Raw genomic sequence first — 23854 nt, forward strand, 5'->3', positions numbered from 1 at the left:
AGGCCCCGCCTCCAGCGCTCAGCCCCTCAGTCCTCATCCCCAGCCGCGCCTGGGACACTGAGACCCTCCAGGTTGGTCCGGAGAGAGCAGTCAGCCGGACATCTGGATCCGGCCGCGGCCCCTTTAAGGCTGCGAGGCGAGCCCGGGGCCGCGCAGCCCCAGGCAGCCCCGGGGTCAGCGGGGAGGCCCCGCCCAGGTGGGTGGGCGAGGAGGGGCGGGCGGGCGCAGCGCTCGCGGCTCTGGCCAATAGGAAGCCGACTCGGCAGCCGCGCCGCATGTTGATCTTCCGTTTCCCTGTCGGAGAGGAACCGAGAAAGGAGGCGCGCGGGCGGGATGAAGGCAGAGAGGGAGAGCGCCGCGTCTTGATCTTCTGTTTCTGTGGCCGAGTCGGGAATGTGAAATGAGCGGGCGGGCAGGTGGAGGGGTAGATGGCGCAGAGTCGGTTCTTGAGAACGTCTGGGGAAAGCGAGAACTTTAGTTCCTAAGAGGATTAGGAGGGAGGGAGGTTAAGTGGAAGGGGATTACGTAATCCAATCTCTGACCTATCCCTACCCTGCCCCCTTGGGCAGAGGGTAAACTGAGGCACGCAGAGACGGAACTCTAAAAGCAGAACTGAGACTACTGGTCTCTCTAGCGCCTCTTCCCAGAATGAACCCCGGTGCCCCCTAGGCTGTGCAACACCGGAGCATCCCTGACATCTCTCCGCACACCACTCCGCCCCCCAGCTCCGCCCCCAGCCCCCTCCCCCCAATGCGGGTCGGGGGAGGAGACGCAAGTTCTGGAGCGGGCGACGACGGCTAGCAGTCACCGCCTCCTGCAAGTGCCAGAGCCAGGCGGGCAGCGCAGAGGCTGCGGTGGCCGTGGCCCCGGAGCTGGCCCTGCGGGGCCCCTGGGGGGGGGAGGGGGAACCGCCAAGCCCCCGCTAAGGCCGCCGCTGCCGGGCCTCCCCTCCCCCCCGGGCGGGCGCCATGCGGGGGGGCCCGGGCGACGCGGAGCGGCGGCAGCGCTGGAGTCGCCTCTTCGAGGAGCTGGACAGGAACAAGGATGGCCGCGTGGACGTGCACGAGTTGCGCCAGGGACTGGCCCGGCTGGGCGCGGGCGACCCGGACCGCAGCGCCCAACAGGTATCCCCACCGGGACCCCCGCCTGGCGCGCTGCGCTCGGCTCCTGAGCGCACCGGGGAACGCGAGCCCCTGAATGGAGCGCCCGGACTGCCGGTGGCTGGACTCCGGGACCTGTGCCCAGCCTGGGCGTCTCTGTCCCCTTCCCCCAGCCCACCCGTGTCTGGGCCTAACCCGACTCTCTCAAAACAGGGCCACCGAGGCCCCAGGCCTGCAGCTGGGCTGCCAACACCCGGTCCCCTCCCTCCCCGGGGGTGGGGGATGTCTGCCAGGGAATGGAGCGGTCAGCTTTCCTGCCCACTTCCCTGGACACACCCTCCTCTGAACTCTTTGCACAGCCCAAGACACGGCCTGCTCCCACTTCCAGGAGACACGCCCGCCCCTCCCACCTCCCCCTCCTCTGGGCAGCACTGCCCTCCCGGCCAGCTGCCCCAGCCGCTGGATTTACATTCCCTCTTCTGCCCTTTCCTGTGCCTGTCTCAATGCTCCAGGCTGCCCAAGCGAAGGACCAATCCTGCCTGAGACCACCCTCAGTTGGGGGTGTACCTGTCAGGCAGGAACTTGTTCCGGAGCCCATGCCGATGTCCCCATACACCTGTAGCCCCAGATGCCCCTGGAGCAGCATCCTAAGGTCTCCCATCCAACCTCCCACATTCCAGATGGGCAAACAGAGCCCTCGAGGCTGCTCTGCTGGGACCTGTCGCTGCCCCGAGCTGTCTCTAGCTGTCTCTAACGGGAGCTCCCGAGACTGCCATGTGGACAGGTTTTTATAAGAGCCAGCTGGGGAGACAGGCTTGCAGAGACAAGAGCCCACGGCTTCCTACCACTCCCCAGCTCTGTAACCTTGAACAAGGTTCTTGACCTTGAAGAGCCTCGGTTTGCTGGCCAGGAAAATTGGATGACCGCTGTGCACCTCACAGACCTACCGTGGCAGTGGGCAGCTTGCTGAGCAGCGAGCTGGTGGAGGAGGGGGTGACTTCCCCCGCCCCTGTCCTCTAGGGGCTGAGGGCCCCGGGTTCCTGGCGTATAAGCTCATCATGCTCCCTCCACATCGGGGAGCAGACTCTTGGAGCTCCCTCTGACCCTTCTCCCCGGCCAGGGCATCTCCCGTGAGGGCGACACTGACCCCGATGGTGGCCTTGACCTGGAGGAGTTTACCCGCTACCTGCAGGAGCGAGAGCAGCGTCTGCTGCTTCTTTTCCACAGTCTGGACCGGAATCAGGACGGTAAGGCCCTAGGATGGGGCTGTGGGGGCCCTGGAGACGCCAGCGGGGTGAGAATTGGCAGAGCTCGGAGGAAAGGGGAGGGTGACATCTCCCTGATGACTCATAGGCTATTTTGGGAGCTCTCCTCACCCCCACCTAGGTAGTTCGGGGCCCAGCAGGCCCATCGCACCTCCTTTCCCTTCTGGGGTGGGACCCTTAGTATTATCCTTATTTTTCTAAGGGATAAAGATCCCCCGCTATGGCTCCTGGGTCTCCTATAAGACATAGACACCCCTCATAGCTTCTTCTGGGTCCCCAATATTGCCTCACGATGCCCTGTGACATAGAGACCCCCATCATTATTTCTGGATTCATTTTTTCATTCATTCATGGAACAGAGGACCACCCCCCAACATTGCTTACTTCCACCTTTCTTATCCCAATGGGTCAGGGACCCCCCACCCCCACCCCTCCTGCAAACCTCACCCTGGGGTCCCACCTCCCCTGGTCTTGCTGGACCATCCCCATTCCACGCTGTCCTGCTCCTCATTCCCAGGGTCCCCACACACATCCCCTTCCCACCTCGGTTCCCCTCCCCAGGTCATATCGATGTCTCTGAGATCCAGCAGAGTTTCAAAGCTCTGGGCATTTCCATCTCGCTGGAGCAGGCAGAGAAAATTCTGCACAGGTGAGTAGCTGGGGGTCAGAATCCCAGGATCCCTCAGCCACCTTGAGCCTCTGGACCCCAGACCCAACGCAGGGTGGGGGGAGCCAGGAAGCTGGGCTTCAGAGGCAGGCAGATCTTGGGCCAGCCTCTTCACCTCTCTGAGCCTCAGTTTCCCTCTCTATGAAATGGCAAGCTCTCAGTGCAGAGGATCTCAATCGACCCCCAAAACCGACGAAAACCTCACTCCAACCCACCCCCAGCCCCAGGCACTGATTCTGTCCCACTCTCCCAGCATGGACCGTGACGGCACCATGACCATCGACTGGCAAGAGTGGCGAGACCACTTCCTGTTGCATCCGCTGGAGAACGTGGAGGACGTGCTCTATTTCTGGAAGCATTCCACGGTGAGGTGGGGGCGGCCTTCCTCGCCTGGGGGCTGGGCTCCCTTCCCCCCCCGGGGGCCTTGCTCTAGTCTCCCCAGGACAAGGAAGGGCTGGGTCAAGACTCAGGAGGAGGAGCCACTGGGAGCACCCAAAGGATGAGGCTCAGTTCCTGTCCTCCTCCATTTGGGGCTCAGGGGAACCCCCCCCCCCCGGGGAAGTCTCTGCTATGGGATTGGAGCCCTGCAGACTTACTGTGGTGCCTCTGGGGACTGGCTGTGGGGCATCTGGCTTCTCACAACCCACACAGCTGGCCTTGTTCTGGTTTCTGTCTGCCTCAGCAAAGGATTCTGGGACTGGAAGGACAAGTTAGAGAGCCCCTATCTTCAGAGGGTCCAGTGGGATCCACCAGAAAGCGGGGAATGAGGTGTCTAGATTGCCATTTCCTGGGTGGAAATCCCTGGGCGATGCTTGTGGCAGGATCTGATGGCCTCTGGAGGGGATCCATCTGTGGGATCTGGTGAGATCCTCTTGGGAGATCCAGAGATTCCCAGCCTGGGGGACCCAGGAGGGGGTCAGTTTGAAGTCTATAAGTGGACTCTGGGGTGGGGAGTGATCTCTGTGGAGGGGATCCCTGTGGGATCTGGTGTGACCCCAGGAGGGATCTGCTGAGCTCCTTATGTGGGAGGTCCCTGGTAGGATCTCGTGTGGCCCTGGAGGGATCTTTATGGGGCAGAGTCTTGGGTGTGATCTCTAGGTGCAACTTCAGGGTGGCCCCTAGGAAAGATGTTGCCATCTTATGTGGGAGACTCCCATGTTGGATGTTTCCATGGGATCCGGTCAGAGTCCAAGAGGGATCTCCTGGGCTCTCCCAGCAAAATTCACTGGTGGACTTTCTGGGGGGCCTGGGATTCGTGGGCGAGATGCCCCCATCTAGGACTGCATCACGTCTCCCCACCCCCCTCATGGCATGATACCCCCGGCCCCTGCCTCCTCAGGTCCTGGACATTGGTGAGTGCCTGACTGTCCCTGATGAGTTCTCGGAGCAGGAGAAGCTGAGCGGCATGTGGTGGAAGCAGCTGGTGGCGGGCGCGGTGGCGGGCGCCGTGTCCCGGACAGGCACCGCCCCTCTGGACCGCCTCAAGGTCTTCATGCAGGTGAGGGGGCCTGGAGGAACCCCCACCTCCCCCTGGGCCTGGGCCCCTGGAGGGGACCCCAAGGCCACCTCGTCTCCCCGCGCAGGTCCACGCCTCCAAGACCAACCGGCTCAATATCTTGGGGGGCCTACGGAGCATGATCCGAGAAGGGGGCGTGCGTTCCCTGTGGCGTGGCAACGGGATCAATGTGCTCAAGATTGCCCCTGAGTCGGCTATCAAGTTCATGGCCTATGAGCAGGTGGGGGCAGGCATGGGGAGGCAGGGGGCTGCACAGGAGGATCTGCAGGATTGGCTGGGGGTGTGGGGGTGTCTGCGGGTCCCCAGGAGTGGGCATCTGCTCCTGCATGGCAGGCTCCACCCTGAGGTCCTACCTGCCCATCTCTCCCACCCTCAGATCAAGCGGGCCATCCGGGGACAGCAGGAGACGCTGCACGTGCAGGAGCGCTTTGTGGCTGGCTCCCTGGCTGGTGCCACAGCCCAAACCATCATTTACCCCATGGAGGTGAGAAGGAGGGACCGTGGCAGAGGCCCCACTGCAGGATGGGGGACCTGCAATAACCATATCACGCCATGGCGTGATAAGCATTAGGATGGTAACTTTCCCTCTTCTTGATTCGCACTGCAGCTCACTAGAGCAATGCTGTTTCATGTGTCATCTGTCCGGGGATCACAATTTGGATTTATAAATGAAGTCTGGAGGTGAAGTTCAGGGCCAGTATGGTGGCTTCAAAGTGTTAGAGACCCAGTGTCCTTCCCTCTACCTTGTTGTTCTACCATCTCAGCATGGAGCACCCACCTCATGAACCAAAATGGCTGCTTGGGCTCCAGTCATCACAGCCACATTCCAGTCAAGAAGGAAAAATAGACAAAAGAAAGAACACCTCCCTGCCTTTAAGGATGCCTTTTGAATGTCGCACATACTTCTCCTTCTTCTGTTTCATTGGCTAGGACTTAGTCACATGGCTACACACCTAGGGAAACGGAGAAATGTAGTATTTATTTCTAGATGCTGTGTGTTTGCTGAAAATTACAGTTTCTATTATAAAGGAAGACAGGCCAAGATATTGAGAGACAGTGAGCAGTGGCTGCCACATGCGACTCTGAGAGGTGTCACCATCTAAGTATGGAATTTAGGGATCATAGAAGATTCTAGAGAAAGTGAGGTTTTTTTAATTCACTTATTTTCAGGGTATCTCCTTCCAGGAGTAGCTATTTCTAGGTGTCCTCATTCCTGGAATTAGTGATGGTGGAGTTAGCTTTTCCAAGGAAAACTGGGTTCTCCCCAGGTGCTGAAGACACGGCTGACCCTTCGCCGGACGGGCCAGTACAAGGGGCTTCTGGACTGTGCGCGGCGGATCCTGGAGCACGAAGGGCCCCGCGCCTTCTACCGTGGATACCTGCCCAACGTGCTGGGCATCATACCCTACGCGGGCATCGACCTGGCCGTCTACGAGGTCTGTGGGCAGCCTGCCCCTCCCTTCCTTCTTCTCCTCTCTGGGACCTGCCCATGGGACACCCCCTTCCCATGGGGCTGACTCATTCAACCTCCAGAGCTAGTGGGGACAATCCTGGGGTGCAGAAGCGCCAAGGACATTGGGATCCTGAGGAACCCCTTCAGCCTTGGACTCCCCCACTCTCCCACCTCCTCCTGCAAGAACCTTCCATTTGCAGTTCAGCCTGCCAGGGTCTCAGGACACGTGAAAGCTGGGGACCACCCTAGCCCATGGGATCACGGGAGCAGGCAAAGATGGGCTTCAGAATTGCCCATTTCCCCCAAAACATGTGTGGGACCCAGCCTCTCTCTCCAGACTGCTGTCATCTTCAGGGCCTGCCCATTTCGGTGTCTGCTGTCACCATAAAAACCAGACCCGGTGACAGCATCGTGGCCTCTTTCTGAGGAGAGCAGCAACGGGAAATGATTGCTTTTTCTCTCCTAGCAGCTTCATTCATTGCTTTTCTCTTCTCCTGGTGGGACCACCAGATGCTCCCAATTCGCACAGCCCCAGACGTCCCCGGGCATCCCCTTAAATCTGTGCACCCAGGACAGGGCCAGCTTCATGGGGAGGCAACCTGAGCAGGCACCAGGGACCCCACAGTCAGAAGGGCCAGCTCTTGGTTCACGCCATATTGAGATTGCTAGTAATCTTTGAACAAAAGACCTCAAGTATTTTTATTTTGCACTGGGCCCTGCTAATTAGGTAGCTGGTTCCAATCGAAGAGACTCTGTGCCTGCCAGCCATCCCCGCCCCCCATACCATCCAGCATCTATGCAGCCAGCTGAGACAAGGACTTCGCTCATTCATTCATTTGATCGTTCATTCATTGGCTTGATCGCTTAGCAACTATTTCTGAAGCGTCCATAGGTGCTGGGCCCCGCACCGGTCGTTCCAGATACGGCAACTGGTGTGAACATCACAATTCGCGCCCTCCTGGGGCATCCACTCCGATGAGCGAGGAAGTCAGTCAACCAGCAAATAACTAGTTTCAGATCCTGATAAGTTCTCAGAAGATAATAAGACCAGATGTGTCATCGAAAGTTAACAGTGGGTGGAGGGGGGTTTAGGAAACCCTCTGAGAGGTGGCATTGGAACGATGAGTTGAGCACGTTACCAAGAGCGGGTGTGGACAAGGCAGGGAGCACAGTGCGTGCAAAGCTCTGGGAGCAGGAACGAATTTGGCCTGTTGGAGGAGTGGCAGTCTTGAATTCCTAGAGCTGACTGAAGAGTTAGCAAGGACTCAGGGCTGAAGATAGATTTTGGGTTTATCCTAAATGCAATAGGAAGCCATTGAGGGTCATGAGCAGAAATAAGACGCAAACTTCTTTAATCCATTCTTCACCAAAAAAGGGGGTTCAGAGGTCTAAGCAGTTTGAGGAGCCCTGTGCCCTCTTGGAGTTTCAAAATCTACGTCAGTCCCATAAAGGCTCTGAGAAGTCCCGCAGAAAAGTGATTTAACTTTTTTTTTTCAGCCCGGTGTGGGCTGTACTTATCCAGTGATCAGAAGCTCTTTTCAACAGAACAGCTCTAAAAACTCATTAAACATCTGTTTAGCAAGTGCTGTTCCAGACCCCAAAGAAGGCTATTTAAAATTGTAAGGGCAATAATGGTAAAAACTCTTGCTTCTTATGTTCCCATTCCATGCCTGGGCCAGACATCACTAATCCATCACCGCATGGGGTCCCTCTCAACACAATTCTGGGCCGCCGTTATCAATGGATTAGAATTGACACGGGAGATGAAACCTGAGTCACTCCAGTGCCCAAAGCCAAAAAGACAATCCTGTCTTTGTAGAAGGCCGCCCTAAAGACCAAGGGCACAGCTCAGGACCCGGGTGTGGCTCTGAATGTCGATTGGCACCTTTATTTTGTGGTTTGGGGTGAATAACTTCCCTCCAGCCTCAGTTTCTCATCAACAAGTGCGCATTAGAATAGTACCTGTCTTGGTCTGAGGTCTTCCAGAAGCAGGGAGTGAGGACAAGTGGTTTTTCCGGGAGGTAGTAAGACAGGGAGGGGAACGGAGCCAAAACAGAGAGAATGTATTAGTCCCCTAGGGCTGCCTAAACAAGTACCACAAACTGGGTGGTGCCAAAGAACAGAAATTTATTGTCACAGTTCTGGAGGCCAGAGTCCCCAGTCAAGGTCTCGGCAGGGCCATGCTCCCTCTGAAACCTGTAGGAAAGGGTCATTCCTTGCTTCTCTCCCAGCTTCCGGTGGTGGCTGGCAATCCTTGGCTTGCAGACCCATCCCTCTAATGACTGCCTCTGTCGCTATGTGGCTGTCATCTCCCTGTGTCTCTGTCTCTGTTTCTCCCCTCTTCTTCTAAGGACACCAGTCATATTCAGTTAAGGGCCCACCCAACTCCAGGATGAACTTGTCTTAACTCACTGCATCTGCAAAGACCCTCTTTGCAAAGAAAGGCACCATCTGAGGGTCCCGGGGGTTAGCACTCCAACCTGTCTTTTCGAGGGGATGCAGCTGAACCCATAACAGCGCGTTAGGAAGCAAGGTACCACGGCGGGCAGGTGGAGGTGAATTCGGATGGAGACCTCGGGGAGGCAGCATAGAACGTGTGCCACTGGAGAGGAAGGGAGCTGGGGTATTGATACACCAAATCGGTCATTTGGAGGTTGCTTCTGGGGGCCTGCATTCCCCAGCACTTCCTGCCTACTCCTACGTGCTCAGAGCAGCTTTGCCTGGGACCAGAGAAGGTCCTCAGGCTGCGCTGTGGATGCTGGCAGCTGGAAGTGGGCAGATTTGAGCTGAAATGGTAAGGGATAAGGGTGGGGTGCCCACCTCGGAGAGTGTATGAGTCCCCGTGGCGGCTATAACAAAGGACCCCAAACTTAGTGGCTTAAAAGAGCATCAATGAATTATCTCACAGTTATGAAGGGCAGAAGTGCACCATGGGCTTCCCCGAGCTAAAATCAAGGTGTCACGGGGCTGGATCCTTCTGAGGTTCCAGGGGAGCATCTGTTTCCGTCCTTTTCAAGTTTCTAGTGATCTCCTGCATGCCTTGGCCGGTGGGTCCTTTCTCCACCTTCAAAGCCAGCAGCATAGCGTCTTCCACCCTCTCTCTGTCTCTCTGGCCTCTGCCTCTGTTGTCACATCTCCTTCTCTGACTCTTTCAAGGAGCCTTGTGATGACATTGGACCAACCTGGATGTACTCCAGGGTCATCTTCCATCTCAAGGTCTTTCACTTAATCGTATCTGCAAAGTCCCTTTTGCCACATAAGGTCCCACATTCACAGGTTCCAGGGGCTAGGGCGTGGACAGTAGGGGGCCTGTCATTCCACGTACCATAGAGGGTCGAGGTGAGAACTGAGTGAGAGAATGCAGGTATGGTTTGCATGGCACCTAGGAGGTACTGAGTGCTCAGCTGGTACCGGCCGTGACGGGATCCAGAAGCCAATCAGCAGGGGCCTCTGAACCCGGGGTCCTGGTGTCGTTCTCCTCCAACCCACCCTGCTCCCTTCTTCACCCCTGCCAGACCCTGAAGAACCAATGGCTTCAGCAGTACAGCCACGACTCGGCAGACCCGGGCATCCTCGTGCTCCTGGCCTGCGGCACCGTCTCCAGCACCTGTGGCCAGATAGCCAGTTACCCCCTGGCCCTGGTCCGGACCCGCATGCAGGCCCAAGGTGAGGCCTGGGCGGGAGGATGGGGAAGGAAAGATCTCAAGAGTTGGGTCCCACCTCCCCGTCCCCAGCTCCTCCTCCCATGTAGACAGAGGTCCTCCTGGCTTTAGATGGCCTTGACTAAAGTCCCTACCTTTCTCTGGGCCTCAGTTTACCCATTTGCAACATTAGAATGGGAGCGCTTTATCCTAACTAGGAGAACAGAGGCAGCGGGTGCCGGAGGAGCTCCCCAGCAATCTTAGCTGAGAGGCTGCTATTGGCAGACGGCTGGCCGGCCAGGCTGGTAACTTGAGCTCTAATTTGCAAGGCTGGGTTATAGTGGGGGAGAGGCCAGGAACCCGGTAAGGAGGGGCAGGTCCAGGCTGCTTATTGTTTTATCATTTTTCTCTGTCTTTTTTTTCTTTATGGGTTTCCTTTTTTCTTTCCCCCTCCTCCCCCTGAATCTGTTTTGAGAATTTCCTCGGGAATATTTGTGTTTTGTGTTTTTTGCTGGGGGGGATGGGTGCCTAAGGCTGGGTCCCCCCACCGTCACAGAGCTCACAGGCTGGGAAGGAAGGAAGATGCTGAATAAATCATTCCACAGTTAAGTATGGATTTAGGGTTGAATAAAGGGGAGAAGGAGGAGCCGGACTTAGACTGGGGCGCCAAGGAGGGCTCCCCTCAAGAGCTGGCTTTCAAATGGAGTTTGGGAGGATGTGTAAGAGTTAGCTGGGGGAAGAGGAAGGGAATTGAGTTCCAGGAAGAGGAAAGTTCTGGGCCCTCTCCCACCACACACATGCATACCTGCTGTGTTTCTAATGGGCCCCAAACTTGGGCCCTCCAGGTTAGGGTGCAAAGGTGAGCCGCCAATTCTAAGGCCAGTAGAAGTCCTGACGCTGAGTGGTAGGTTCTGCTTTTAGTCTAATCATCTTCCCTCTTGCTGCACTGACCATCTGGTCCAGCCTTGGGGGGGCAGGAGGGGAAAGTGAGGGGGGGACCTTACCTGGCCTCCCACCCCCTCCCAGCCTCCGTCGAGGGCGGCCCCCAGCTCTCCATGCTGGGTCTGCTCCATCACATCCTGTCCCAGGAGGGCGTGCGGGGCCTCTACCGGGGCATTGCCCCCAACTTCATGAAGGTTATCCCAGCTGTGAGCATCTCCTATGTAGTCTACGAGAACATGAAGCAGGCCCTGGGGGTCACGTCCAGGTGAGGGACCCAGAGCCTGTCCCCGACAAGATCCTTCACCTCAATCGTGATGCTCCCTACACCTCAGCCACTGGAACCTGATGGCCCAGCCAGTGGGTCCCAGGTCCCCCCACACTCAAACCACAGGTCCCCACACTTCAGCCACGGGTCCTGCACGCCCACATCCCAGCTACTGGATCCCGTGTTTTCTTGTTCCCCCACACACACTGGGTCCTGGACCTCCATGTCTTAACCACTGGATCCCCCACAACCCTGCTAATGGATCCTGATACCCCAGCCCCAGGAGCACATCACCCCATATCTGATTGCCCAGACCCCAGCTGCCTCAGGCACCAGATCCAGTGTCCCCACGCAGCACTGGATCCCAGATCCCCAGCCCCACTGGTGGATCCCAGATCCCTATGCTTCAAGCCCTGGATCTCCCAGCTCTGCCACTGGATTCTGGATATCAAGAAACCTCAGCCACCGGATTCTGACAATGCAATGCCTGGATCCCGGGGCCCCAACCACTGGATCTCAGATCCCCTCACCCCAACCACTGGATTCCTGAATTCCTTTACCTCGACACTGGGTCCTGGATCCCTCTGCTTCGACTGCCGGATCCCTACATTTCAACCACTACACCCTCAACCCCCAACCACTGGATCCCAGATGCCCAAGCACCAACCCGCCAGATCCTAAAGCCACTGGCAGAGCGAGTGGGTCCCGGCCACCCTAACTGCTGGATCTCAGATCCCTTCATCGCAGGAATTGGATCCCGAAACCTCACCCCTAGGAGGCAGACCCTGACACTTCCAGGCAATGGATCCCAACATCATAACCCCTGGTTTCTGACTTGAACCCCCCAAGCACTGGATCCTAACTGCTCAGACCACCAAGTCAAGATCCCAAAGGGCCACTGGTAGCATCCTAGAGCCCACGAGCCCCCGCATCAGGCACACACTAGAGCCCGGAGACCCCTCCCCATGACATGAATCCCATAGTCTAGGGAGCCTGCAGCTGGCCCAGGTCCTGGCCTCCCAGGTCCAGAAAACCCACAGGACTCGGCCAAGGTCCTGACCCTGCGAGCTGCCCCTCCCATGCCCTGCACAGACCCCGGATCCCCCCACCTCCCAGCATGACCACAGCTCTGCGCCCTATGGAGAAACTGCTCCCTCAAGAGCCTCCCCCCCACAACGCTCTGCAGCATCTCCCACCCCCAATAACAGCTGATAACCCTCCTCAGAGCCTGGGTCCCTCTGCGGGATCCAGTTGCTCCTTCTTGGTGGCTGGCAAAGAGGGAAACTGAGGCCAGGGACACATTAAGGGGACCCTCCTCAGGCTTCAGCGTTGGAAGCCAGGAGCAAGTCTATAGAGACCGCCCTTCCCTAAACCCAAGCAGCCAATTATGCAAAAACAAACAGGCCAAATGCCCCCAAACTCACACCAGGTCTATTTTTCTACCAGAGAGGAGCAGACATCCCGCCCCCCAACTAACCCAAGCCCCCAGCCCACCCCCTACACTCTGCACTTTAGAGTTGGATTCTGAGCTTAGGAGAGTTGGGGGGCCCCCTCGCTCCACTCCTCCCAAGTCCTTGGGGAACCCCAGTAAAGGACTGTGAAAGAGGAACTGGGATGTTTGGGGGAGCTGGAGGGCCCCTCCCAAGTCTTCCCCCTCCCCCCACCTCCACCGTGGCCCACCTCCTGCCCGTGTGTGTTATTTCAAAGGCAAAGAACAAAAGGAACACATTTTCTAAGCTCTTCTACTGTGGTTTTTACTGAAAAGGGGTGGGTGGATGTGGGACCACCTCAAATGCCCACAGGGAGAGGTCGTGGGTCGTCACCCGTCACGCACAGTTCCAGGAGACCAGAAAATGACTCCCTCTTTGGGCCTCAGTTTCCACATCTGTAAATCGGGGGCACGGAGAGGTCCACATTCATGAGCCCTTCTAATTTTTCCTGTAGTTTTTTTTTTTTTTTTTTCTAATCACACAGTGTGTTAGTTTCCTGGTGCTCCTGCAATAAACTAGTGCAAACTGGAGCTTACATTTTTTTTAGATTGATATATTTTTTATTGTGGCAAAATATAAATAACACCATTTTAACCATTTTAAGTGCACCATTTAGCAGCATGAAGCACATTCACAAGGTTGTGCCACCAGCCCCTCCATCCGTCTCCAGAACTTTCCATCTCCCCAAACTGAAGCTCTGTCCCCATGAAACACTGACTCCCACCCCTCCCCCAGCCCCTGGCCCCGCATCCACTTTCTGTCTCTGTGGATGTGGCTCCTCTGGGACCTCCTGTGAGTGGACCACACAGTGTGTGTCCCTCTGTGTCTGGCTCACGTCCCTGAGCATCATGCCCTCCAGGTCCGTCCACATTGGAGCAGGTGTCAGGATCTCCTTCCTTTTCAAGGCTGAATGACATTTCATTCTCTGGATGGACCATATTTTGTTTATCCACTAATCTGCCAAAGGACACTTGGGTGTTCCCATCTTTTGGTTATTGTGAATAAAAAACAACAGAAATTTATTCTCTCACAGTTCTAGAAGGCAGAAATCCAAAATTTAGGTGTTGGCAGGACCATGCTCCCTCTGAAGACTCGAGGGGCAGGTCCTTCCTTGCCTCTTCCTAGCCTCTGGTGGCTGCTGGTCATTCTTGGTGTTCCCTGGCTTATAGAACCATCACTCCAATTTCTGCCTGTCTTCACAGGACCAAACTTTTTCCTATGTGGACGATGATGTCTCTCCAAGGTGTCCCCCAACGATCTCTGCCTCTTAGTAGTTGCATTTTTTTTTTTTTTGAGGAAGATTAGCCCTGAGCTAACATCTGCTGCCAATCTTCCTCTTTTTGCTGAGGAAGACTGGCCCTGAGCTAACATCCGTGCCCATCTTCCTCTACTTTATATGTGGGATGCCTGCCACAGCATGGCGTGCCAAGCGGTGCCATGCCCGCACCCGGGATCCAAACCCGTGAACCCCGGGCCGCCGAAGCGGAACGTGTGCACTTAACCGCTGTGCTGCTGGGCCAGCCCCAGTAGTTGCATTCCTGTGTAGTCCCCTCTCTCGTTGTACCAACATGGGTCTGTACAACCAAGAGAACACAGTTGTGCATCGCTTAATGAAGGGATCCGTTCTGAGAAATGTGTCACTAGGTGATTTTGTTGTGCCAGCATCAGAGAGCGTGCTTACACAAACCTAGATGGTACAGCCTCCTACACGCTTAGGCTCTATGGTATTCATCTTACAGGATCGCCATCGTAAATGTGGCCCGTTGTTGACCAAAACGTCATTACGTGGCACATGACTATACAGCAGAAGTGACGATACATTAATTCAAAGGTTAGGTTATAAAAAGACGCCACAGCTTGTTTGTGTCTTAAGCTATGGTTTGCGGGGGAGCAATCATTTGTTACGCGGCAATAGCTAACTGATACACATACAGGTCATAGACATGATTTCTCACACACTCAAGTAAGGATCAAGACTTGCTAACTATTTTGTATTTTTATTTCCTTTGAATTAGGTCCTTGGGATCAATTCCCAGAAGGGGAATGGCTGAGTCAAAGGATACGACTATCTCAGGGTTGCAGCACCAGAAAAACTGTGTGCAATATACACAGCTACAAACAAGCAATTGACATGACCAATTTTACTGCAGCCATATCAGCACTGAGCGTTACCACTTACTTTCATTTAATCGAGCCAGCGAACATCCATTTTCTTGTCCACATTCCTATATCCCATTTCATGATGGCTGGGATCTAGAAGGCTCTGCTGTCTGATATGCAGTGTGACATTGGACAGGCTGCTTTTCTCTTTCGAAGCCTCAGATTCCCCCACCTGCAAAATAAAGGGCATTTCCACTGACATCTTTAAAGGCAGAAAAACTTACATTTATCAAGCGAGTACTATGTACCCTGGCTCTGTGCTCATCCCTCTAGTGTCTTATCTCATTCACTTATTCACATATTTATTGAACACCTACTTTGTGCCAGACCCAGTTCTGGGCACGGGATACAGAAGGGCCTGAAACAGACAAACATCGCTGTTCTCACAGACCCTGCATCCCAGTGGGGAGAGATGAATAATAAGAAACATATGTGAGCAACTATACAGCAGTGGAGAAAGCAAAGGCGCTATGGGGAAAAATTAAGGATGGAAGGAGGGTAAGAAATCCTGCAAGGCAGAGTTTATGTTTTAAACAAGGTGGTCAGAGAAGGGCTCCCAGAGATGACATCTGAATACAGATTAAAAGATGGTGAGGGAGGGAGCCATAGGGATGACTAGGGAAACAGCATGCCAGGCAGAGGGAACAGCTTGTGCAAAGGCCCTGGGGCAGGATCGTGCTTACTGTGTTGGAGGAACATTGAGGAGGCCTATGTGGCTGGAGCAGAGAGAGTGAGGAGGAGGGAGGGCGGGGAGGGGACGGGGCAGGTCGTTTGTGGCCTGGGGGGCTGCGAGAAGGACTCAGCTTCAAGCCAGAAGGACTCAACTGTGTCCCACCCCAGGAGGGAGCCTGGAGGGGTGTGGGCAGAGGAGAGCCGGTCCTGACTCAGGTGCTCACATGCGCCCTCTGGTGGGTGCTGTTGGGAGGACAGATTGGAGGATGAGGGCCGGAGCTGGGGACCGGGGCTGAGGCACCTGCACTGATCTAGGTGAGGCGATGACCGGGCTGGACCAGGGTGGTGGCCGTGGATATGGTAAAATGCAACCAGTTTCTAGATATATTTTGAAGGTTAAGTTCACAGGATTTGATGACACCGTGTGGGCATGAAACCGGGGAACCGAGGATGACATCAAGGTTTTTGACCCAAACACCTGGGAGGATGGAAGTGCCCTCAGAGAAGACTCTCACTCGATCCTATTGACAACACTAGGCCGTGGAGTTTACCATTACTTCCAATTTCCAGATGGGGAAACTGAAGCTCAGAGAAGTAAAGCAGATACTCCAAGGTCACACAGCAAGAAGTGTCCGAGACGGGATTCAAACCCAGGTCCTTCTCACTCCGAACCTATGCCTGTCTTACTTTGGGGACCAACTGTGTCCCTCTCTCCTAGAGCTCCAGAGCCTCCCCATCCTCCCTCATTTCCATCTCCTATTGCCGTGACAACAAAATGCCGTGTGTTTCGTTTCCTACGGCAGCTGTCACAAAGGACCACAAACATGGTGGCTTGAAACAACACACAGGTATTCTTCTGGAGGTCAGGAGCCTGACATGGGTCTCACGGAGCTACAATCAAGCTGTGCACAGGGCTGTGTTCCTTCTCCAGGGAGAATCGGCTGCCTGGCCTTTTCCAGCCTCTAAAGGCCTCCTGCAGCCCACGGCTCGTGGCCCTTCCTCCGTCTTCAAAGCCAGCAATGGCTGCCCGAGTCTTCCTCACATTGAGTCACTCCGATGCCTCCTCTTCTGCCTCCCCCTTCCCCTTTAAGGACTCATGAGGTTACACTGGGCCCACCCAGTTAATCCAGAATCATCTCTCCATCTCCCCGTCAGCGGGTTAGCATCCTTAATTCCATCTGTGAAATGAGTCCTCCCCTTGCTGAGGATGGACACCACACGTTCACAGGGGCGGAGGGATTAAGAAGTGGACTTTTTTGGGGGACAGACCCTCCCTCTGCCCGCCATATCCAGTGAGGTCACAAGGGCCTCTGTGACCTCATCAATTCCCTGGTACCCAAATTTACAAGATGCCCCTCCCACATGATTGCTAAGGATTTGAACCTAGATGTCGGACCTTCCAGCTGCCATGGGGGCCCAACCTGAGGAAGCTCAGGGGCCTTTCTCGAGGGTCCAGACCCTGTTGAGGACAGTCAAGGCCTCACTCAGCAAAGCTGAGCCCCTGCCCCCGCCCCCACCCCCTCCCCCACCCCTCCCCTGGAACCCAGGCTGCACGCACGTGTACGGATGTGTGTTTGGGCACGTGGGTGAAAATAATTTGGAGCATCTCCCATCACAGCAGGTGAGCTTGGGAACCACGGGTCTCCCGGGACCCCCAGCCCGCCCCATCCGCATGGCGCACGCCCTTCCAAGCAGACCAAGAATTCCACCTTGAAGCAGTGGGGCCTCTCATGGGGGGTGCTGGGGAGGGGGTTCTGGAGATGTGTCCGGCTGAGTCTGGGTGGGAGCTGGGTCTGCCCCGCAGGTGCTGGACACGGGAGAGCAGCTGATGGTCCCCGTGGAGGTCCTGGAGCTGGATAACGCGGGGGCCTTGTGGAAGTTTCTGCTCTCGGGAGCCATGGCTGGGGCGGTGTCTCGCACCGGGACGGCCCCTCTGGACCGCGCCAAGGTGTACATGCAGGTGCGTGGGGAGCCCGGCCAGCGCCGGAGCCATCGAGGTGGGGATGGACGGAGGTGGAGCTGATGGAGCTCAGGCAGGGGGTGAGGGTGCAACTGGAAACAGGCATGAGGGTGCGGTTGGGAGATGGGTTGGAGTTAGAAGATGCTGAATGGAGACGGGGTGGGAGCTGGAGTTGGGGTGACGACTCGATGCCCCGTGGGGATGGGGTGGCGATCGGAGAATCGGGGCTGGGGTCTTTGGATGGCTCTGATGACAAAACAGGACTGGAGAGGAGAGGAAGATGAGGCATGAGATGGGAACGAGGGTCAGTGTGGGGTTTGGGTCTGGCCTGCGTTACAGAATTCCAGCCAGGGAAGGAGCTGGAGAAGGAACGGGGATGGGAGCGGGTACGGTTGGGGATGGGTGGCTGAGGACAGGATGGGGTTTAGCACCAGGCTGGGATGGGGATGGAGATGGGGAGGAGGGGGGGCTCCTCACAGAGCTGCGGGGCCTCCCTACCCCCAGGTCTACTCCTCCAAGACGAACTTCTTGAACCTGCTGGGGGGGCTACGGAGCATGGTCCAGGAGGGCGGCTTCCGTTCCCTTTGGCGGGGCAACGGTATCAACGTCCTCAAGATTGCCCCCGAATACGCCATCAAGTTCTCCACGTTTGAACGGGTAGGGGGACGGGCTATGGGCTGCTTTCTCTAGCCCACCCTCAACCCCAAACCTCTCCTATAGCCCCCTCCCCGCCACCAAAGCCCAGATCCTTATCCAAGACACACTTTCACCCTCCACGACCCAGACCTCTGCCCCTGGATGGGTTTCAGGTAGAAGGATGGTTAGCTCACACTAACCGCCTCACCACCTCATGCTCCTCTCTCCTGTCCCAGTGTAAGAATTACTTCTGCGGAGTACATGAGTCTCCACCCTTTCAGGAACGACTCCTGGCTGGCTCCCTCGCCGTGGCCACCTCCCAGACGCTCATCAACCCCATGGAGGTGAGAAAATCTCGGCCCCATTGCTGAAACACGAGGAAAATTCATTGCCAGCTGCTGCTGCTGCTTCCTCCATCTTCATCTTCTTCCTCCTCCCCCTTCTCCTCTTTTCCTTCTTCACGTGAGATGCGTATCAAACGTTTGTTCCAGATGGCTACCCAGTCACCAACACTATTTACTATTTACTGAATGATCTGAGATGTCGCTTTTGTAATTGACTAAGTGCCGGGATATATTTGGGCTTATTTCTGGCTTTTTTCTTCTTGTTGCTCTGGTGTCTGTTCCCGCACTAGTATTTTTAATTTTTAATGAATAGACTTTATTTTGTAGAGCAGGTCAACGTTTACAGAAAAATTAAGTGGAAAATAGAGGGTTCCCATATACCTCTCTCGATATATACAAAGTTTTCACTGTTATTAACACCTTACATTAGGGAGACCATTTATTGCAATTGATGAGCCAGTATTGATACATTGTTACTAATTTATCAGGCTTCAATCTCATGCTGTATCTTTCTATGAGTTTTGACAATGTTTAATGACATGTATCCACCATTACTGTATCAGAGTAGTTTCACAGCCCTAAAAATCTCCTGTGCCCCACCTGTTCCTCCCTCCTTCCTTTCCCCCAATCCCTGATTATTTTACCATCTGTAGAGTTTTGCCTTCTGTCTTAATTTATTTATTTATTTTTTTGGTGAGGAAGATTGGCCCTGAGCTAACATCTGTGCCAATCTTCCTCTATTTTTTATGAGGGATGCCACCACAGCATGGCTTGACAAGCAGTGCTAGGTCCATGCCTGGGATCTGAACCTGAGAACCCCAGGCCGCTAAAACAGAGTGCACCGAACTTAACCACTACACCACTGGGCCGGCCCCTGTCTTTAATTTTTGAGGCTTGATATTGTTTTATCATTCTCCATCCCTGCTCTTTTTTTTAAATCAATTTTCCAGACTATTCTCCTGTGTTGATTTTTCTATAGAAACTTCACAAGCAACATGTTTAGTTGAGAAAACAAAATCACCTACTGGCATTTTTTACTGGGGTGGTGTTCAATTCATAAATATGTTTAGAGGTATTGCCATCTGTATGATGTTGGGTCGAATATCCAAAAACACTTCCATTTTCTCAAGTCTCCTTTAGGTCCTTTAATGGTCTTTTAAAGTTTTCTTCATATAATTTTCGTCTCAAGTTTCTTTCAAAGTGTATTAATTTTTGATTGTTGCATAATAAATTACCACTCTTGGTAGCTTTAAATGATACAGATTTACTATCTCATTGTTTCTGTGGGTCATCTCTGGGCACTGGCTTGTCAGGTCCTCTGCTCGGGGTTTCATGAGGAGGAAATCAAGGTGTCGCTACTAACGAAACCATCTGAGGCTCAGATCCTCTGCCAAGCTCCTGGGTTGTTGGCAGAATTCAGTTTCTTATGGTTGTAGGACTGAGGTCCTCAGCTCCTAGAGGCCACCCACTGTTCCCTGCCATGTGGTCCTCTCCACAACAGTTTACTTGCTTTGTTTTTTTCTTTAAATATTCAAATCCAGAATTTTTTTTTTTTTTTTTTAGGTATCCTTTTTGGTCAGGAAGCTTGACCCTGAGCTAACATCTGTTGCCAATCTTCCTTTTTTTTTCTTCTCCCCAAAGCCCCAGTACATAGTTGTATATCCCAGTTGTGAGTCATTCTAGCTCTTCTATGTGGGATGCCGTCACAGCCTCACCTGATGAGCAGTGTGCAGGTCCATGCCCAGGATCCAAACTGGGGAACCCTAGGCTGCCAAAGTGGAATGCGCAAGCTTAACCAGCCAGCCATGGGGCCAGCCCCAGTTTGCTTAAGACCAACCAGAAAGTGTCTCTGAGTCTTCCAATCTCTCTGACTTCTGGCTCTGAGTCTCAAAAGACTCTCTTTCAAAAGGTGTGCCTGATTAGGTATGGCCCACCAGGGACAATTTTTCCTGATTCACTTAAAGTCAACTGCTTAGGGGCCTTCATTACATCTGCAAAATCCCTTCACCTTTGCCATATCATGTAACCTGATCAGGGGAGGGATATCCCATTGTATTCACAGGTCCAGCCCTTGCTCACAGTGTTGGGGGAGGGGGGGATTAGAGCATGCATACCAGGGGGGCGGGAATTTTGGAGACTACCTTAGAATTTGGCCTACCACACTTGGTGTTCTGTCTTTTTTGCACCACTGCAGAGTTGCAAAAATTTTTATATTGGGGCATTTCATAAAAATTCCAAATTTTTGGCTTCTTTTGGGAAACTGGCAGATACGGCCACCGAGGGCTCATACTTCCACGGTGCTATGTGTATGGCTGGTGCTAGGTGGAAGTTGCCACAGACCTCACTCAGCTCACATCGCTTCCCTTCCCTCTTGACCCGTCACCCTTGAGCTTCTGGCCGCTGGGCTGAGAGCACACACAGGCCAAGGGAGCTGAGGCTCTGGGTTTGAAACCCAGCTGTGCACATTCCTGAGCAGCTTCCTCGTTTGCAGATGGGACGGTGGCCACTGTGGAGGGTTCCTTGGGAGGATTAAAGTAAATGAGCCGTCTTACTCCTCACCCTCCCCAGGTGCTGAAGACACGGCTGACCCTGCGCCGGACAGGCCAGTACAAGGGGCTTCTGGACTGTGCCAGGCAGATCCTGGAGCGGGAAGGCACGAGGGCCCTCTATCGTGGCTACCTGCCCAACATGCTCGGCATCATCCCATATGCCTGCACCGACCTGGCCGTCTACGAGGTAGGGGTCCCTCGGGGTGGGGGGTGGGGGGGGTGGGGGGCGTGGCACCAGGGGCGTGAACCCAGGCATGTCATGAGCTTCCTCCTGGCCCCTTTCTCTTGTAGACGCTCAGGTGCTTCTGGCTGAAGTCAGGCAGGGACATGCAGGACCCTAGTGGCCTGGTCAGTCTGTCGTCCGTGACGCTGTCCACGACCTGTGGCCAGATGGCCAGTTACCCGCTGACTTTGGTGCGCACCAGGATGCAGGCCCAAGGTCAGCCTGGCTCTGGTGGCCCCTGCACATGCCCCTCACCCATTGTCCCAAAACTGACCCCCGAACTGCCCACATCCGTTCCTGGCCACCTTTGCTGACCCCCGAACCCACCACGACTTACACTCACCCCTAAATCTGATCCCGGCCCTCAAATGAACGCTACAGATCACTAAAGTGAACACCCATCTCTCGACCGGCCCCGACAACTCACCCCAATTACGACCCAGGTCCAAAACTCAAGACATATATTCCCCAAATGACCTCCAAACTTTTTCAAATGAGATCCAGCCCTCAACTGGCTCCAAAAGTCGAAATGGCTCCTAAATTGGCCGAATCTGACCCTTAGATGTCCCAAAACTCAAAACCACTTCCGCCACTACCCTGAGAACTCCCCAAATGTGACTTCCCCAAATGGACTGTCAGCCCCTAAACCAATTTACAAACATCCAAACAGGTGCTTAGCCCGTTACCCTCATCTTGAAAATGTCCCCAAATGACCCCTTAGCACATTCCCCAAATCTCCAGATCTTAGAAATTCTCTCTCAAATAAGCCCAAATGTTCTCTAAGATGTTCCTGAAAGTGAGTCCTAAAATGCCGGCCCCTCACTCTCCCCAAACACCTTTTCAACTGACCCCAGGACCCTTGCCCCTGGCTTTGCCCTCATCCCCCAACATTTCAGCCCCTCCCAACCCCCACCCAGGAGGCTGGGTCGTCTCTGGCTGAGGCCCTGATCTTGCCCCTGTCTCCGCAGACACCATGGAGGGCTCAAACCCCACCATGCGTGGAGTCTTCCAGCGGATCCTGGCCCAGCAGGGCTGGCCCGGGCTGTACCGAGGCATGACCCCCATGTTACTGAAGGTGTTGCCGGCAGGCGGCATCAGCTGCGTGGTGTACGAAGCCATGAAGAAGACCCTGGGGGTATAGACAGTGAACTAGGTGATACACCCTGGGCAGAAATGGACAGGAGGATCCAGTGTCCCTTGGCCCCAGTGAGCCCTCCAAGCTTGGGCCCCGGGGCAGTTTTTGTCAAGAGAAGCAGGCTGGGAGCCTGGGTCAGAAGATTCCTGGGGCCCCCTCCCCAGGGTGCAGCCGGGGACTAGTCCGGACTCCAGTTTGGCTCCTTGTGGCCTCTCCTGGCTCCAGGGCGAAAGGGTGAAATGTGGAGACCACCAGGAGTAAAGAGATGGTTTCTGCTGAATGTGTCTGGGGATACTTGGGTGGAGGAGGGGGGCTGGGGACCTGGATGCCTGGGTCCAAGACAGCAGCTGGGTATCTGAAATCTCTGGCTCCAAGAGGGGAGCTGGGAACCCGGGCTTCCTGGAGGAGGGCTGGGCCCCTCGGTCCTGAGTGGGAACTGGAAGCCTGGATGATGCCTGGGTCCAGGAGAGAAGCTGAAGGCTCGGACTGGAGCTTGGAGCTCGGCTCCCGGGACCTTATGTGAAGCGGGTGTGGGGTGTGGAATTAGGATCTGGGATCCCTCGGTCCTGGGAGCGAACCAATGGCCCCAGACCCTTGAGTTCGGGAGGCAGCTGAGTCCGTGAGTCCTGGAAGGGAAGTGGAGGGCTCCAGATCCCTGGGTGGAAAGAGGAGAACAGGTACAGGGGATCCCTGGGTTTCCTCCTGCTCTCTGGCCACCCCCATCCCCGGTAGCACCCGATCTCCAAGGCCTCAAGCCGGCCACGTGCCCGGCCCACCCAGCCAGGCTCCTGGGGCGCTAACCCAGACGTCAGGCCTGAATCCCGGCAGCCGGTCGCTGCCGCCCACGTCGGCTGCCATTCACTCCCGCTCCGGCTAATCCCCGCTAGCCTCCGGCGGCCGGCTCCGCCCCAATGCAGCTGCCCTTCCATTGGCTCCCACCAAAGCTGGGCACCTTCACTTCCTTCACTGCCATTTGTCCGAAGCGGTGTCAGTCACCTTACACCCGCCCCCGTCGCTCAGCCATTGGCTTAGAAGTCAGGGCTGGAAAAGGATTCTGGTTAACAGAAGAAGCAATCTAGCCCAAAGCCAAGCGCGTCCCCCAGAACTCGTCGGGGATTGGATTAAATTGACTGCCAATCTTCACAACAACCGCCTTCCGCGAGTCCTCATTGGTTTGCGTACACGACTATCTCACCGGGCGCCCGCCCAGCCCGTTCAAAGCGGCCTTTCGCCAGGCCCGCTCCTTCCTGTCCGCTTGACTCTTCGAAGCCCGGCAATCCGGCTCTGAAGCCGCCCCGCGATTCTGAAACTCCCGCTTCATTGGGCCTCCCGGCTTCTCGGATCGCCTCGATTTGCCCTCCCAGCGCCGGCAGCCCGCAGCCCATTGCCTCCGAGAGCTGTCGGTCACGCGGCGCCTCCCGCCCACTGCGTCTCGCGGCGCTTCAATTGGCCGCCCGCCTCCGGAGCCCGCGATTGGTGTCCTGGGAGCGGCGGCCGCCTCCCATTGGCCTGGCGGCGCCGTCCGTCACGCCGGCGGCGGGAGGGACGTCCTTCTCCCCCCTCGTCGTCTTCCCAGCCGCTGGCTTCCCAGAGTGCTCCGCGGCCGTGTGGAGCGAGGCCTTGTTCCCGCGTTGAGCCGCCGCCGCCGCCGCCTCCTCCTCAGCTTCAGCCTCCGCGCCAGGCCCGGCCCCGCCGCGCCATGTCGGACTACAGCACCGGAGGACCCCCGCCCGGGCCACCGCCGCCCGCCGGCGGAGGCGGGGGTTCCGGGGGAGCAGGGGGCGCCGGGGGAGGCCCTCCGCCGGGCCCGCCGGGCGCGGGGGACCGGGGCGGCGG

General features: G+C 55.8%; 2 protein-coding genes across 5 annotated transcripts; both read left to right on the forward strand.

Moving 5' to 3' along the window:
• Positions 1-327: 327 nt before the first annotated feature.
• Positions 328-14606, forward strand: SLC25A23 (solute carrier family 25 member 23). Of its 4 annotated transcripts, none has more exons than XM_046685464.1 (10): positions 328-1124; positions 2221-2347; positions 2927-3014; positions 3286-3397; positions 4372-4530; positions 4616-4768; positions 4925-5032; positions 5817-5984; positions 9517-9667; positions 14355-14606. In XM_046685464.1, the coding sequence occupies exons 1-10, from the start codon at positions 969-971 to the stop codon at positions 14594-14596; spliced, it is 1464 nt and encodes a 487-aa protein (XP_046541420.1). In that variant the 5' UTR covers positions 328-968; the 3' UTR covers positions 14597-14606. The 4 variants fall into 4 exon arrangements, with proteins under 4 accessions (XP_046541420.1, XP_046541421.1, XP_046541422.1 ...); XM_046685465.1 differs by lacking the exon at positions 14355-14606 and adding an exon at positions 10669-12574 and having other exon boundaries at positions 335-1124; XM_046685466.1 differs by lacking the exon at positions 14355-14606 and adding an exon at positions 9861-10475 and having other exon boundaries at positions 339-1124.
• A 1973-nt stretch (positions 14607-16579) lies between these two features.
• On the forward strand, positions 16580-22973 carry SLC25A41 (solute carrier family 25 member 41). The gene is made up of 7 exons (XM_046685997.1): positions 16580-16792; positions 16976-17131; positions 17636-17788; positions 18004-18111; positions 20680-20847; positions 20952-21099; positions 21852-22973. The coding sequence occupies exons 1-7, from the start codon at positions 16580-16582 to the stop codon at positions 22022-22024; spliced, it is 1119 nt and encodes a 372-aa protein (XP_046541953.1). The 3' UTR covers positions 22025-22973.
• Positions 22974-23854: the final 881 nt, after the last annotated feature.

This window comes from Equus quagga, chromosome 14 (assembly GCF_021613505.1).
Source record: "Equus quagga isolate Etosha38 chromosome 14, UCLA_HA_Equagga_1.0, whole genome shotgun sequence".
Lineage (NCBI taxonomy): Eukaryota > Metazoa > Chordata > Mammalia > Perissodactyla > Equidae > Equus > Equus quagga.